The sequence below is a fragment of the Fundulus heteroclitus genome, chromosome 20, assembly GCF_011125445.2.
Source record: "Fundulus heteroclitus isolate FHET01 chromosome 20, MU-UCD_Fhet_4.1, whole genome shotgun sequence".
NCBI lineage: Eukaryota > Metazoa > Chordata > Actinopteri > Cyprinodontiformes > Fundulidae > Fundulus > Fundulus heteroclitus.
In genome coordinates, this window is record NC_046380.1 from 10,591,145 (window position 1) to 10,608,482 (window position 17,338).

At 40.4% G+C, this 17,338-nt stretch overlaps 1 protein-coding gene across 1 annotated transcript; it reads left to right on the forward strand.

The window, feature by feature from the left end:
* The first annotated feature begins 1,980 nt into the window (after positions 1-1,980).
* Positions 1,981-14,397, forward strand: LOC118567303 (complement decay-accelerating factor, GPI-anchored-like). The gene is made up of 7 exons (XM_036152130.1): positions 1,981-2,289; positions 3,216-3,401; positions 3,527-3,626; positions 5,248-5,318; positions 5,422-5,601; positions 13,642-13,716; positions 13,853-14,397. The coding sequence occupies exons 1-7, from the start codon at positions 2,208-2,210 to the stop codon at positions 13,933-13,935; spliced, it is 777 nt and encodes a 258-aa protein (XP_036008023.1). The 5' UTR covers positions 1,981-2,207; the 3' UTR covers positions 13,936-14,397.
* Positions 14,398-17,338: the final 2,941 nt, after the last annotated feature.

The following is a 17,338-nucleotide window of genomic DNA, read 5'->3' on the forward strand; positions in this document are numbered from 1 at the left end:
AGCCGATGTGAGCTGAAAATGAGGTGTGATACAGTTATTCGCTTGATGATTGTGTATTTCTTTGAATCCAGTTGTCTTTGTTTTCCATTTTTCCCGTTTTTGATGCAGTTGGTCTGTTTTAGCTCTAGATGTCGCTAACTCCCATCAAGTGTGTATAGTGCTAAAGAAAGGAACGCTCTCTGCTGTTTTTAAAAGCCTTGGACTTGAAATTAAAGTTGTTGTTTTTTTTTTGTTTTTTTTTTTCTGGCTGTACTTTTTAAGTTAATATTACACTTTCCCCTTAAATGCAGCATTTTAATAAAAATAATAATACCATCTGTACCGCAAATTGGACCATTTTAGTATTTGGTTTGTTTTGGATTTTTCCCAGACGAATAGCACATTGTGTTCAGCAGCAAAGTGTAAGTCATAAGCCTTTTTATTTTGATATAAGCCTTGTCATCCTGTAGTTTTGTGAAAAAATGGATGAGCAAGAAAAGTTATACCCAAAACAGAGCTGTTTGCGCAGTGAAATGTATGTTTAAAAACCTAAGCATTCCGCAAAGAACAAATAAAAGGCAAATACATGCGGGGAATGTTATGCTATATTAGGCTTTTGTGTCACTTTGCTGGTATGTCTTGATGGCAGGTGAGCTATGCAGCCAGGGGCTGATATGTGTGCTTTGGAGAGTTCTTGTACCCATTATCAGACATGAGGAGAAACAGATGCATTCTTGTAGGCTGCTGAGAAAGGGAGGCGGCTTGATCTGTCATTTGGACAAGGTGTTCAGAGAGATAAGCAAAGCCCGCCAAGCAACTCAACTGGCACCTAGTAACGCTAAAATACTTTTTAGATTCCTTAAAAAGGGATTAAAGTGCATGAGCCATCTTTAAGCAGGTCATATTTTACTGGCTTTACATCATGGCTTGTTACACTTTTTACTGTCCCCCCTTTTCTTTATTACTTCCTAACCAGATGTGGAGCTCATTTGAACATTATACATTCGCTCCGTGATGTGTTCCGTCGACAATATGCATTTGTTTAATCAAATGTTGTGCTTCGTCACTGCTTTAGAAAAATAAAATCATCAGAAAGTTAAGACAGAGCAATTGTTGCCTGGTTACAAGGTTTTATGTCCGAGGGTTCCTCTGGTAACACTGGGTGGAAAGGGAAAAAAGGCCTCTGTCGACAGAGTTGTGGTTGAAAATGAGCTGGGATTCCTTGGAATGTGTGAGTGAGTGAGTGAGTGAGAGAGAGAGAGAGAGAGAGAGAGAGAGAGAGAGAGAGAGAGAGAGAGAGAGAAAGAGAGAAAGAGAGAGAGAAAGGGAGTCCCCAGCAGTATCCATAACAATACCCACAACCACAGATAGTGACTCATACACTGCGTTGGTTCAAAGTGAGGATACAGGGTGGACCCATGTAGGACCATTGCTTAACTTAGCCTTATTACTTAATTAAATAATAGTTATTTTATTAGAGTTACATTGTCTCACACACAAAAACGCTTAAAGAGCTGCAAGTAATAAAGAGCAACATGTCGATCAGTTACAGGTCACACCCAAAGGATTTCCACGTTTTGCCATTTTGCAACATTTGGAGGAAAATTCCCTGCAAGTTGAGGCCAAGAAAGGGGGCTGGCTGGTTAGGAACGTGATATCTTTGTCCTGTTTTAATAGCCAATATGTAAATACTAAACCCCGCCTTGATTTACTTTTTTTCACTCATAAGATTCTTGACTGTAAGGGTTTTAGACTCAGAGTAAAAACAGACGCTGAAACCTTCTATTAGTCTGTAAAACAAAAATAAACCCCCACAAATGTCCAGATGCATGTTTCAAAATAAAGTGGATTTCTAATGTTTAAAATTAAGCTGACGCTGACAATAAAAACGCAAAATACTTAGGCTATGGGTTTGGAAGTTCAGAGCTATGCTTTTTAAAAGTCGGCTGAGTGTATGGGGGGTGGGTGGGAGCAATTACCACAGTATTATTATTATTATTATGAAGAAGAACCGGAGCTTTTATTTTGAAATAGTCCTCCCCTCTTCTGCGTCTGGTAATTATGGCTGACTTAACTGGTATAGCAACAAAAGGTGGTCCAGGGAGGGAGGAATCGCTTTCAGTGTCAGGAGGAGCGTCTCCACACACCACGCTTCCACTCTGAAGAAGTCGGACCGGCCCACTGGGCGCTTTTATCTGGATAGTTTGTGTCTCTTTCCACAGTTTGTTATGGAGCTTTTACCGGAGGACAATCTCAAGTCCAACCTGCTCCTGCTGCTGTTGCTGCACCTCTTTGTCGGGAGTTTTGCAGGTCAGTACGGCAGCCGCGAAGCCGGCTAGAAATGAGTGTATTGCTGCTTAGAGACATGCAGGAGAGGCAGATCGCGTTTTATTTGCCACCGCTTATAAAGCGCTACATTTCAGCTTCTGTAACTTATTTCAACTAACTAAAACGGTATTACTTAATAAAAAAATAACCTGAATTTTAACGTCTAAACCCAATGGCGTCCGCCTCTACCGTATTAAAACACATATTCTGAGTTGTTGTTTTTTATATATATATTTTTTTCTTAATAGGAATTAGATTACAATTGGAAATGTTGGACATTTATTAATTTTGTGGAGAAGGTAAGTTTTAGAAGACATAAAGAATAGACAATAGATGTGGGTGTACAGCGTGAAACACTGGGAGGATGATTAAAAATTACCATAAGAAATATTAGTAATATATAAGAAATATAAGCACTTATACATAACTGATAGACAATGTTTATTACTGGTAAGGCCCCATGATTTTTTTTTGTCGTTTGCTTTTTAGTCTGTTGTTTCTACCCAGATAAAAAAAAAATGTTGTCATCTATTGTTTTGAATTTAAAATCGGAACTGCAGAAGAATAAAAACAGGGGAAAAAATAGAGGGGATTAGATTATATGGCGCTGTCATAAGGGGAGATGCCTGTAGTACATTAAACATGATTATTTACATAAAATGTATGCATATATATATATATATATATATATATATATATATATATATATATATATATATATATATATATAGTTAATACTTTTTACTGCTAACATTACTTTCTTATTTGTTCAAAGCAATCAATTCATTTATCATTTCAACCTTTTCTAATTGATGGTTTTCGAAATGACCAGATATCGGAATAATAGGTTTGTTTCTGACATTTGTCTTTTTTTTTTCCCAATTGCCGTTATTACTATTTTCTCTTAGCTGACTGCCCCAAACCGGAAGTTGGAGAAAATATGGTTCTCAGTGAGGCAGCCCTCCTAAAAAATGATTTCCCAGAGGGTTCTAAGGTCTTGTTAGAGTGTGCCATAGGATATGAAAAAGCAAGCGGCTCTGGGACCATAGACTGCGTTGATAACAAGTGGACTGAGCCAGATCTCAACTGCAAGAGTGAGTCCTGTCTAGCTTACTTATTACACCTGACAAACAGCCATACCAAATGATTTATGTGGTCATCTTGGCACCATATGGTGCTGCACAAATATCTATTGTTTTGTGTTTGTTTTATATCACAGAGATGGACTGTGGTCAGCCCAAACCACAGCCACACATGTCCTTTAATACCAGTGGTGGTACTCTATTTGGATCAAGAATCAAAGTAATCTGTGAAGAAGGGTATGTATGATTCCCCATATTTAAATTCCATCTTTATCTGCTTAAATGTCTCACTGTTATCGCGGGAGATCAAAGGTATGGCTTGACTTGTAGCAACTTGGCTAAATCATGAGGGACGCTAACAAGGTCACGTTCAGTCTCAAAGAGCAGCATTGTTTGTTGTTGCAATACCGGCATTTCTCTACCAATCAACGATGTGAATCCAGTTTTTCAAGTTCTCCCATTGGTGATGTAGTCATATTAAAAAAAAATGTCACTAAAATAAGTAAAGACCTATGTGAGAATCAGATAGAAAACGGCATAAAGAGTTAAGATACGGCTTGACTGTCGTCCAAGATTTATGGAGCGGTTTTAACATTTTCTTGACTAAATTTTAGTTTGACATCAAGTCAATTGTGTTATGAGTGCGGTTCACTTGTTTGGTTTTTAAGTGGACATACAGTAAAAGATTCTACTCACACTACTAATTACTGCAGAAGATAGGCACCAGCACCCCTTGGATGGATAAACTGCTATTAACAATTACCCTGTGCAATTTTACTTGAAAACAACTAAAACAAATAAAACAATTCAAGACACATAGCCAGTATGAAGACCCAAAGTAAAACTTTGTTGAAGGATATTTTAATTCCGTAGCATTCACCCCTCATCCTAAATCATGACCTGGCAGTATTTTTCCCACTCTGTCATGCAAAAGGTCTCCAGACTGTAAAGATGGCAAATTTAATTGACTTTGTAAAGTGCTGGTGCTTTATAAATAAAACTGAACTGAATGGAATGGAATGGCTTTTGTCCCTCTTCAGAGGAACCTATAGATTTTCTGTCAACTTCGGTTCTGAACCCCCGCTAGATCATTTTAAAACTGTTATCTTCTGACAAAACTGTTCTTCTGTAAATTTGGACGTTCCATCTAAAGAAAAGTAGTCCCAGGGCGCAATGCTCCCACCATATTTTAATCTGGCCGTTTTTTTTTTTTTTTTTTTTTTTTTTTTTTGGTGATGTGCTAATATTTCTGTGAAGCTTACCATTTGAAATTTTTGCCCATAAGTTCAAGTGTTGTTTCATCAGCTTGTACCACCTTTCTCCATGAGGTTATGGGGGATTTTAGTCAGTGTTATCTTTAGAAGAAAGATTGCCTACATGGAGGTGGGGAGGATCCTTTGAATCAAAACCTGTCTTCAAACTATGGCTCTATAATTGAGTAGATGTGACATTTAAAATTTGTAGCATGGCTATTAAATATCAGACTTACTCTCACAGCTGAACTATATTTTAAGTCCATCAGATTCTCTATGAATGATGCCTGGCGTGGACCCCGGTAAATACTGTGACTGAATCAACGTAGAGTTTAAGAGTGTGAAGACTTACACAACCTGCTTAATGCACCTTTTTTTTATTATGTTTTGCATTTCCCTCAACTGGAGTCGTTTGTCTGGATTTCTTTGTAAACAGGAAGTTATGTCACATTAGAGAATGAAAAGGTAGAAAATAGATTTAACATTGTCTCATATGTCAAATGAAACCGTGTTGTTATTTTTTTTTTAAGGGGCGTGTAGACTTTTTATAACTGCTGTACTTAAATAAACACTCTTACTTTATGTTTGAATTTGTCTTTATGCAGTTATTGGATTTTAGGACCCAGCTTCAAACATTGTTATGCAACTGGGTGGTTTGAAAAAGCAATGTGTAAAAGTAAGTGGTATTCGGTTTAAACTATTTAATTTTCCTTTTTCAGCACAGTTCACCAAAATAGTTTAAGCCTGAAACTATAATATTCTTTGTCTACTTTTCTCAGTTTTTACCTGTCCCAAGCCTGCCGAAGTGAAAAATGGGAAAAATTCTTGGATTGCTGACACAGAACCAGAATATGGACAAGTGATAAATTTCACATGTAACGAGGGATACGTGCTGTCTGGGAGTAAAAGCATTACGTGTGGCAAGACCAAATATGATTCTCCGCCCCCACAATGCATTGGTAAGCTCTTGAGGTACATTTTTTTCAACACAGAAGATTTGTTAGGCAATACTACATACAAAAAATTAGCAAACGTGTATGCAAATAATCTTTATTGAAACTAATTTTCAAATGTCCAGTCTTTCATTTCATCACCACATAGAACTGACGATGCTCCATCTTGAGAGAGAAACTTAACTCCATCAGGACTAACAATGGAATTTATTTTGTAGGTTATTAAAAAAACCTCCCCGATACATTTACTGGGATTCTAACATGATCATCCAAACTTTCCATTAAAATACTAATTTTAGTTGAAAAGCTGTGAAACTGTCAAATATGACAAATTAGCATCCTTTATTTCATGCAGTAATGTGTCACAACAATAAAACAATACTGTGAATTGTGACTGTATTGCATAAAAGACCACTCCAAGGATTTCCAAGTTTGTTTACTCGTAGCCTAGAAAAAGTGGTGGCGGCCTGGAATGCAGTTCATTCCTCAGCAATCCTCGGATGTGTTGAAATTTCAATCTGAAAAACTCACACAGAAAGAAAAGGCAATTAGAAGAATTTTATTGATACAATATTTTAAGAGTTTGGCGCTCAGACCTCGGCAGGAAAAATTCACGCTGAATTATACTTGAATATGCATTAGCAGGCGTATGAGAATAGGGATATTTCCCCCCGGGTCTGAAACTGGTGGTGGAGTGGAGATAAGCAAAGTTTGTTCAGTCCATATGATGATCTGTTTGAGCTTGATGTCCAACTTGATAAACACAGGTTTGCATGAACTGTCCATGATGAGCAAGCATGAAGCGACTGTGGAGAGAAAAACTCCCCCTTGGGAAGAAACCTCTGGCAGAACCAGGCTCAGCATGGCGGTCTTCTGCCGGACCGTTTTAATGAGTGGCTGGGAATTCCATGAGAGTCCAGCAGGAATTACACTCTGATAGGAACGAGGTTGAAGGAGCACCGTAGGAAAGCCAGGCGAAGCTTGGTACGATGGTGGAGAAGGGGATGGAGGTGGGTGGAAACCGGTCAACAGAGTCCAAACCGGACACGCGCAGCCACTGCTTGCTCGCTGAGGACAAGGCCGAGATGAGGATGTGGAGTTCTTTTTAAGATGAACCCAGGATGCTGATTGGCTTTGAGGAGGAGCAGTTCAAAGCTGATTGGCTTGCGTTGGAGGCGGATGAGTCCCTGATTGATGGAGGTAGGCAATAGTGTTTCTTCAGTCTGAATTTTCGCTAAAGCTGCATTTCAATCTGAAAAACTCACACAGAAAGAAAAGGCAATTAGAAGAATTTTATTGATACAATATTTTAAGAGTTTGGCGCTCAGACCTCGGCAGGAAAAATTCACGCTGAATTATACTTGAATATGCATTAGCAGGCGTATGAGAATAGGGATATTTCCCCCAAAAAATTGCCGAGGTCGAGGCCGATGCGTCTGCATGGTTGAAAGACAATGAGACTTGGATTAAACTAAAAACAGAGACAAGTGGGATGAGCTATAGAGGAAAAGTGCTGCGAAGGCTTACCAAACAGGGCCGGTTGCCGCGAAGGCCTACCAAAGTTGAGTGAGATGAATGGGGAGATGAGGTGAGGTGTATGGTAAAGTGCATGAATAGAGATGGTCGGTCACGGGATGATACTTGGAACTAAAAGGCTTGCAAAGGGGAATGTCTGAAGTGAAATACGATATTAGTGCAATGGTTCTTGCGCTTGCCAAAAGCAGGCTGAGAGATGATTTGGAGTTGCTGTTTAAGGTGAACACTGGATGATTGGGCTTCGAGGAGGTGTGGCTTGAAGCAAATGCTCCATCGGAGGCGGACAAGCCTCTGATTGAATGGAAGTAAGCAAGAGTTCTTCGGTTGTATTTCCGCTTTAGCATCATTTCAAACTAAAGACTCACAAAGAGAGAAAAGCGATAGGAATTTATTGATACAATAGTTTAAACTTTGGCGCTCGGACCTCGGCAGGAACATAAACGGTGATTTATACTTTAACGTAGATAAGCAGATGTATGAGAATAGGGAAATTACCCCCCAAAAATGCCGAGGTCCAGGCCAGAGCGTCAGCAAGTTCAGAAGGCAGAGAGAAGGATGAGTAAAGAAGGAGAAAATATGTGAAAGCTTAGCAAAGAGGGCCATTGCTGCAAAGGCTTACCAGGATTAAACAAGATGAATGGAAAGATGAGGTGAGGTTGATGGAGAGGTGGAAAGTGATTTTAATGGTCAGTTTTGGGCTGATGCACGTGATGAATGAATAATCATGGCAGGGAGCAAGGCGGGCAGCATGCAGGGGACATGGCAGGGAACACACAGGAGCATGGCCGGAAATATGGCAGGGAACACACAGGAGCATGGCAGAGAACGCAGGTGGTATGGCAGAGAACGCAGGGAGCTTGGCAGAGAACGCATGGCTGAGAACGCAGGGAGTATGGCAGAGAACGCATGGCAGAGAACGCAGGGAGTATGGCAGAGAACGCATGGCAGAGAACGCAGGGAGTATGGCAGAGAACGCATGGCAGAGAACGCAGGGAGTATGGCAGAGAACGCATGGCAGAGAACGCAGGGAGTATGGCAGAGAACGCATGGCAGAGAACGCAGGGAGTATGGCAGAGAACGCATGGCAGAGAACGCAGGGAGTATGGCAGAGAACGCATGGCAGAGAACGCAGGGAGTATGGCAGAGAACGCATGGCAGAGAACGCAGGGAGTATGGCAGAGAACGCATGGCAGAGAACGCAGGGAACACGCAAGGAGCATGGCAGAGAACGTAGGGAGCATAGAAGGAAACATGGCAAGGAGCATAGAAGGAAACACGGCAAGGAGCATAGAAGGAAACACGGCAAGGAGCATAGAAGGAAACACGGCAAGGAGCATAGAAGGAAACACGGCAAGAAGCATAGAAGGAAACACGGCAAGGAGCATAGAAGGAAACACGGCAAGAAGCATAGAAGGAAACACGGCAAGGAGCATAGAAGGAAACACGGCAAGGAGCATAGAAGGAAACACGGCAAGGAGCATAGAAGGAAACACGGCAAGAAGCATAGAAGGAAACACGGCAAGGAGCATAGAAGGAAACACGGCAAGGAGCATAGAAGGAAACACGGCAAGGAGCATAGAAGGAAACACGGCAAGGAGCATAGAAGGAAACACGGCAAGAAGCATAGAAGGAAACACATGGCAAGAAGCATAGAAGGAAACACATGGCAGGGCAGGCCGCATGGAACGAAACACATGGCAGGGCAGGCCGCATGGCAGGGAGGAGGGCGTTGCAGGGAGCGTAGAAGGAAACATGGCAAGGAGCGTAGAAGGAAACATGGCAAGGAGCATAGAAGGAAACACGGCAAGGAGCATGGAAGGAAACACATGGCAGGGCAGGCCGCGTTGCAGGGAGCATAGAAGGAAACACGGCAAGGAGCATAGAAGGAAACACATGGCAGGGCAGGCCGCGTTGCAGGGAGCGTAGAAGGAAACACGGCAAGGAGCATAGAAGGAAACACGGCAAGGAGCATAGAAGGAAACACGGCAAGGAGCATAGAAGGAAACACGGCAAGGAGCATAGAAGGAAACACGGCAAGGAGCATAGAAGGAAACACGGCAAGGAGCATAGAAGGAAACACGGCAAGGAGCATAGAAGGAAACACGGCAAGGAGCATAGAAGGAAACACGGCAAGGAGCATAGAAGGAAACACGGCAAGGAGCATAGAAGGAAACACGGCAGGGAGCATAGAAGGAAACACGGCAGGGAGCATAGAAGGAAACACGGCAAGGAGCATAGAAGGAAACACGGCAAGGAGCATAGAAGGAAACATGGCAGAGTATGGCAGGGAAGGCCGCATGGCAGGGAGCATGGCAGGGAACACACAGGGAGCACACTGGGAGCATGCAGGAAGCATGCAAGGAGTATGCAAGGAACGTAGTGGGGAACATGGCAGGGAACATGAATAAATGAATGACCATGAAAGAATGAACAGAACAACAGGATGCCTGCATGGCGGGACGCCTGGATGACGGAATAAATAACAAAGGATGCTTAGGGATGATGCACATAAATGAATGAGTGACCAAGAGGGAATGAACAGGACAGGACGCGGGCTTAATGAGACTTGAATGAGATTGAATCCACCACCAGTATTCGTAGTTAGATTACCTTTAAGATGAGCATTAGGCGGCTAAGATGAAAAGTAAGAGCAGATATGTGAGGCATGCTGATGATAGCCATCACCTACGATTGGGCTCCACAAGCGTCTGCTGTTGCGCAGCTCACATCCTGAATGCTGAAATAACTCTAGATGAAAGGTCACAAGATTAACGATTTCTTTGACAATTTCACGAATCTGCAAACCAACTGTTTTTAGAATCCTCCAAACTTACGGATGCACATCCGTAAAATTTAACGCATCTACAGACAAAATACATTATAGAAAGTGTGTTCCAAATCCGGACGGGAAGCATGCCAGACCAGAAGGAAAGTTCAGAACAGCAACTCTTAACCAGAGTATCCTGTTCTAGGAGGGAAGGAAACGGAATTAGTGAGCTCAAGCTGCCTGGAAATAAAAACGTGACTCTTGAAATGATGCACCTGCGAGATTGAGGTGACCGAGCGAGGAGAGCAGCTGACGCTCAGAAATAACTGATATGAGAATGAAACTGATATCCAGAATTCGAGAGCTTGTCTGCAGGCAAAAGCCATCATGGAACTAGGTTAAGATCAATACGTAGAACTCAATGCAGGCTGACAGGTTTAGTTTGAGAAAATAACTGGGAATAGTGAAAAGAATATCTATAAGAAGAAAACATCCAGAAAATGAAGGTCCATTAAACACGGTTAACACTTCTTAAGACATAATCGATAATGTTTGCTTAGCTCATAAATACGTAGAGTGCTAAACGCATACCAAATGCTGTTATGAATCGATTAGCTATTTAGCTTATTCCATGTCATTTGGATGAATTTAATAATTTAATTCAGATTCTGGACTGCATCCTGCTGACTGATGATCTCGTTGCTTAGTAGCTTTAGTTAGCCTCACAACTGCAGAGAGGATCCGTAATTGAAAATAGTATCAACCAGACAACAGCACCTTCAGTGATGCTCTCCGGTTATTCATCTTGAATGAATCCTTGAACCTAAAAGAAGAAATAGACAATCCCTAAATACATGAGCAAGTTGCTGTTAAAGATCGCCCAATACTCAAACCATCCCCCACAGCCATCCGTACGTAGGGTCCCAGCTGACATTCAGATAATACCTACTAACTAAACCTTAAATAACTTTAACATGCATCATTTCACAACACCTGAATAATTGATTGGCAAAACATTGAAATGACAAGAGTGACAGAAGTGGCCTGGTCAGCATAAATGAGAAGTCTGAACCCAATACAGACCAGTCCAAGCGGATGCCAAATTGCACCAGAGTTGCAGCGGTTTAATAACGATTGGTATCAATTGCTGAATTTTAAAATGCACTTCATACTCCAACCAGTAGGTGGCAGCAATGCCACCACAAGCCCGGTGGCTACCGGCAACACCAGAAGAAGAAGAAAACGAAAACAAACATGGGTGAATACATATTACCTGAGCTGGCTCCGAACGCATTAGCGAGTGAATGAGAGAGTAGATCCGGCTGAAAAGATGCGGCCGGGACGAGCGGCAAGGTGGCGCCGCAAAGCCGATGAGAACCAGAGAAGGTCCCGGATGAGTCGGCGGATCCGCGAACCAAGAGCCTGCCCCACGGGATCAGTTTGAGAAAGACCCCGGCGCGCTATGAAGCGAAGCTGACCGGAACTTAGGCAGAGTTGCGACGCGTCTGCGTTGCTTGCGAGTTCTTTGCGCCAGGAACCGGAGCTGACGAAAACAGAGGTTGGAAAGGAAGATGTGCAGCTAGACGGTATTCCTATGGCAGGAGGATTTCAGGATAAGTTATTGTCTCTTGAAACCGGTCAACAGAGTCCAAACCGGACACGCGCAGCCACTGCTTGCTCGCTGAGGACAAGGCCGAGATGAGGATGTGGAGTTCTTTTTAAGATGAACCCAGGATGCTGATTGGCTTTGAGGAGGAGCAGTTCAAAGCTGATTGGCTTGCGTTGGAGGCGGATGAGTCCCTGATTGATGGAGGTAGGCAATAGTGTTTCTTCAGTCTGAATTTTCGCTAAAGCTGCATGTCTCATTGGTTTGCAGTTGGTATTCCCAAATCGTGTTTTAACAAGATTAAACACACACAGCATCATCTCTGTTGGGTTTTCCCTGTTCTATAAACTCATATAGATCATATAAAATGTTAATCTATTTTTTTTTTTAAACAATGGACATACTTTACAGCAGAAGTTGCCATGGGATCACCATAGGAACCTGGCACTAAAACCTGGCTTTCATGTCCAAACGTTAAAGGATCACACTATTCTTTTGTATTTGCCCTTTCTGCCTGTTCTTTACTAACTGAATCATCTATTCACTCTTCACCTCAGAGTGCATTGACTTCAAAGTTACTTACCCCAGAACAGTTGGTCATTTGTCAAAATCTGTTTTGCTAACACATCACTAAATGCAGAGCAGCAGAGGTTGCAACATAACTAGACGATCCCTCACATTTTTTTTTTGCTTCCCTCATAATGGAAATTAAACGCACAAGCAAATGCATGATGCATGACTGCTTGTTGTAGATAAGGTCCGTTCTGCATGTCAGATTAGATTTCACTGCATGCTCCACTTCTAGTTTATATAAATGGCTGAATAAATTATTCAGGATGATCTGAGCTGAATCCCAATTTATAGGTGCGACCACAGAAGACAACATTAAAACTTCAATTATAACATCTGCTACTGCAACAACACAACAAGGTATATAATGTCAAAGTTCAGTGCCCAACAAAGAGGTTTTGGCCTCGTTCCATGTTTATATTTTGTACTTTGTTACATTTTCACATTAGAATGAAACATGATCTACATAAAGTGCTGTGAAAAAGTATTTGCCCACTTACAGATATTTTTTTTTTTTTTTTAACAAACCCAAATGTTTAAGATTGTCCAACAAATACTAATGTCTTGGAAAGATAATCAGTATAAACCTAAAATGCCATTATCGTATGATGATTTTATTTACCAAGGGGAAAAAAAAGGCTATCCAAACCAACCTTGCCCCAAGGGGGACAAACAATTGCTCCCCTTTGTTGAATCATTAAATAACTTTGGCTAACCACATTCTTGGGGCAGTTTAACTCATCACATCTTAATTAGTCAGGAACTGCAGGATCAAGAAAACACTTAAATAGAAACTGCCGGACATCATGACGTAGTCTAAAAGATCTCAAAAAGCAAAAAAGCATGACCCTGATCTAAAGCAATTCAAGAACAGATGACCATGTCATTGACTTCAGTCAGTCTGAAAAATTACTACTAAGCTATTTCTTAGGCTTTTGGATTCCAGCAAAGCTCAACGAGAAGATGTGGTATGTGGGGTAGCTTCCCAGGAGTAGCTGCCCTTGGTGTCCATCGGAAAGTTCCAAGGCCAAAAGCTCTGCTGACCAAAAAGAACCCAAAGGCTTCTCTCACTTTTGCTAAAAAAAAATATACATCTTGATGATCCAGAGACACGTGGGAAAATATTCCGTGGCCTTAAAAGAGAATGGGGCATGCTTTAAGGATGGTGTGTGTGCCATTTCATCCGGCATGCAGCTAACAGCTTTTCAAACAAATATGATGCCGACAGTCAAACATTGCGGCGGTGGTGTGATGCTCCGCGCTTGAGCTTAGGCTCAAGTGCTTTTTGGTTGTGAAGCAGAACAAATTCCAAAGCACACGATCGGGTTTTAAAAAAAGTTCCCTTGTTAAAGTCCTCATCTATCTCCAATTGCCGTACTGTAGAATGACTTTAAAGTGGGCCTATATTTCCTTTAAAGAGATGTGAAACACTCATTATTGCAAGCAGTCGGTGGCTCAAAAAAAGAAACAGAAATCTTTAAGGGGGCAAATACTTTTTCACATAATTGCATGCATATTTTAAACCTGTAAACTGCCCTTCATTTGGCTGATGAAGTTTATGTTGCAGAAAGAACCACTGCTTCTCCCAGCGCCACAACTGTCGTAGCGCGGATATTCACGAGCATCTCAACACCACAACAAGGTACAGAAACGTGCTCGGTTGTAATGCTGCATGCATATTTGCTGATTGCATGAGTCATTATTCTGGTGGTTTAAACACATTATTTTTTGCAAAATTAGGAAATCTGTGAGAGTAACTCTAACCATGTAATTTAAAGGTGACAGCTTTATAACATTTGAGAAAAAAGCTCCCAGAACCAGTGAACCGTCATCTACAACCACGTCATTAAAAGGTATCTAAAGTCTGTAAATTTTGTTTTCACCTAAATTTTCTCATTGCGGCGAGGTTGTTGTTATTCTCTGAAAAAACTCTTTCACTAAGATTAAACATTAATGTATTTTTTTTAATTGGTCATAATGGTATGGATTTTCTGTGTTCCACATCAGTAAATGATTAACAGATTTCTGATACAATGTAGAAGTAAAAATTTTCTCTGTGTACACCGCAGTTGGTGACAAATCAGACTGGTCAAATAAAGTTTTATTGTCAAGTAATTTTATTGTTTATTTCCTCCCTTCGATGTGTAATCTCTAATAAGTCTAACCTAAAATTTCCTCCTAAAAGAATCACGTATTTGTTTTAATTTTTCGTATAGTTGTGCTGTCCATTAGATGGACTTATTGTTAGAATTTTTGGGGTTTTATGTTATTGTCGTTTTTTCACTCTGACTTTGTGTCAGTTCTTTCCTCTGCCTATCCATAAACCAATTTATTTTTTTTATTTCAATCAATTTCTATGTTATACCTCTAAACAAATTTAATAATCATGCTCTTCACAATTGTACAAATGTTTATTTATCTTTGTAATGTATTTTGGTGAATTGTGGGGATAAATAATTACATTACTGAAAATAATGTTTTCTGTTGTCCTGACTCTTTTTTATTCACAAAAACAACATTCAAATGACATCTGGTTGACCAATATGCCACTACGCTGCAAAATTTGTGAAATTTATTTGACTTAACAATAGATATTAAGCCATATGACAATGTTTTGCACCTGTTTTCATAAAAAAAAAGCACATCTCTCTCTCTCTCTCTCTCTCTCTCTCTCTCTCTCTCTCTCTCTCTCTCTCTCTCTCTCTCTCTCTCTCTCTCTCTCTCTCTCTCTCTCTCTCTCTCTCTCTCTCGTTTTGGTGTGTCACTCACAAAAAACTGGAAACTTTTCATTTCATATAAAAAAATACATTTCAGTTTCCCTTTTAGCAATATATCTTCAAGATTTTCAAAAGACTTCTTTAAGAAAATCTCAGTTTTAAGCTTCCGTCAAATACAAATAGTGTAGTTTTCCATTTTACTATTTACCTTACATACTATCCAAATGCCTTCTTTGCAATAAAAAGATCAGACGACAGCTTATTTTTCTTGAATTTTGAAACACAAGTCATTACCTTTCGTTAAAACAGGTCGATTATTACTGTTCTTCAAATTGGGGACATTTAGTTGACATTTTTTACTGTCCTAACAAATTTTTGCTTAATTAAATCACTTTATCTTTTCAAAAGTTGCCTATAGCTTTAGCTTACAATGTGAATTTACTTTTTTGAGCCGATGTGAGCTGAAAATGAGGTGTGATACAGTTATTCGCTTGATGATTGTGTATTTCTTTGAATCCAGTTTTCTTTGTTTTCCATTTTTCCCGTTTTTGATGCAGTTGGTCTGTTTTAGCTCTAGATGTCGCTAACTTCCATCGAGTGTGTATAGTGCTAGAGAAAGGAACGGCTCTCTGCTGTTTTTAAAAGCCTTGGACTTGAAATTAAAGTTTTTTTTTTTTTTTTTTTTTTTTTGGTTTGCTTGTTTTCTGGCTGTACTTTTTAAGTTAATATTACACTTCCTATTTAAATGCAGCATTTTAATAAAAATAATAACACCATCTGTACCGCAAATTGGACCATTTTAGTATTTGGTTTGTTTTGGATTTTTCCCAGACGAATAGCAAATTGTGTTCAGCAGCAAAGTGTAAGTCATAAGCGTTTTTATTTTGATATAAGCCTTCTCATCCTGTAGTTTTGTGAAAAAGTGGATGAGCAAGAAAATACACAAAACAGAGCTGTTTGCGCAGTGAAATGTATGTTAAAAACCTAAGCATTCCGCAAAGAACAAATAAAAGGCAAATGTAAATACATGCGGGGAATGTTATGATATATTAGGCTTTTGTGTCATTTTGCTGGTATGTCTTGATGGCAGGTGAACTATTCAGCCAGGGGCTGATATGTGTGCTTTGGAGAGTTCTTGTACCCATTATCAGACATGAGGAGAAACAGATGCATTCTTGTAGGCTGCTGAGAAAGGGAGGCGGCTTGATCTGTCATATGGACAAGGTGTTCAGAGAGATAAGCAAAGCCCGCCAAGCAACTCAACTGGCACCTAGTAACGCTAAAATACTTTTTAGATTCCTTAAAAAGGGATTAAAGTGCATGAGCCATCTTTAAGCAGGTCATATTTTACTGGCTTTACATCATGGCTTGTTACACTTTTTACTGTCCCCCCTTTTCTTTATTACTTCCTAACCAGATGTGGAGCTCATTTGAACATTATACATTCGCTCCGTGATGTGTTCCGTCGACAATATGCATTTGTTTAATCAAATGTTGTGCTTCGTCACTGCTTTGGAAAAGTAAAGTAATCAGAAAGTTAAGACAGAGCAATTGTTGCCTGGTTACAAGGTTTTATGTCCGAGGGTTCCTCTGGTAACACTGGGTGGAAAGGAAAAAAAGGCCTCTGTCGACAGAGTTGTGGTTGAAAATGAGCTGGGATTCCTTGGAATGTGTGAGTGAGTGAGTGAGTGAGTGAGTGAGAGAGAGAGAGAGAGAGAGAGAGAGAAAGAAAGAGAGAGAGAGAGAGAGAGAGAGAGAGAAAGAGAGAAAGAGAGAGAGAGAGAAAGGGAGTCCCCAGCAGTATCCATAACAATACCCACAACCACAGATAGTGACTCATACACTGCGTTGGTTCAAAGTGAGGATACAGGGTGGACCCATGTAGGACCATTGCTTAACTTAGCCTTATTACTTAATTAAATAATAGTTATTTTATTAGAGTTACATTGTCTCACATACAAAAACACTTAAAGAGCCGCAAGTAATAAAGAGCAACATGTCGATCAGTTACAGGTCACACCCAAAGGATTACCACGTTTTGCCATTTTGCAACATTTGGAGGAAAATTCCCTGCAAGTCGAGGCCAAGAAAGGGGGCTGGCTGGTTAGGAACGTGATATCTTTGTCCTGTTTTAATAGCCAATATGTAAATACTAAAACACCGCCTTGATTTACCTTTTTTCACTCATAAGATTCTTGACTGTAAGGGTTTTAAACTCAGAGTAAAAACAGACGCTGAACCCTTCTATTAGTCTGTAAAACAAAAATAAAACCCCACAAATGTCCAGATGCATATATTTCAAAATAAAATGGATATCTAATGTTTAAAATTAAGCTGACGCTGACAATAAAAACGCAAATTACTTAGGCTATGGGTTAGGAAGTTCAGAGCTATGCTTTTTAAAAGTCGACTGAGTGTGTGGGGGGTGGGGGGAGCAATTACCACAGTATTATTATTATTATTATGAAGAAGAAGAACCGGGGCTTTTATTTTGAAATTGTCCTCCCCTCTTCTGCGTCTGTCTGGTAATTATGGCTGACTTAACTG

What these genes read in the sequence shown, in the direction of transcription:
- LOC118567303 (XM_036152130.1), top strand. Translation starts at nt 2,208, where the DNA reads ATGGAGCTTTTACCGGAGGACAATCTCAAGTCCAACCTGCTCCTGCTG. An exon ending in AAAGTAATCTGTGAAGAAGG is followed by an intron (nt 3,627 to 5,247) that starts GTATGTATGATT and finishes GTCTTTATGCAG; the next exon opens with TTATTGGATTTTAGGACCCA. An exon ending in TGAAAAAGCAATGTGTAAAA is followed by an intron (nt 5,319 to 5,421) that starts GTAAGTGGTATT and finishes TACTTTTCTCAG; the next exon opens with TTTTTACCTGTCCCAAGCCT.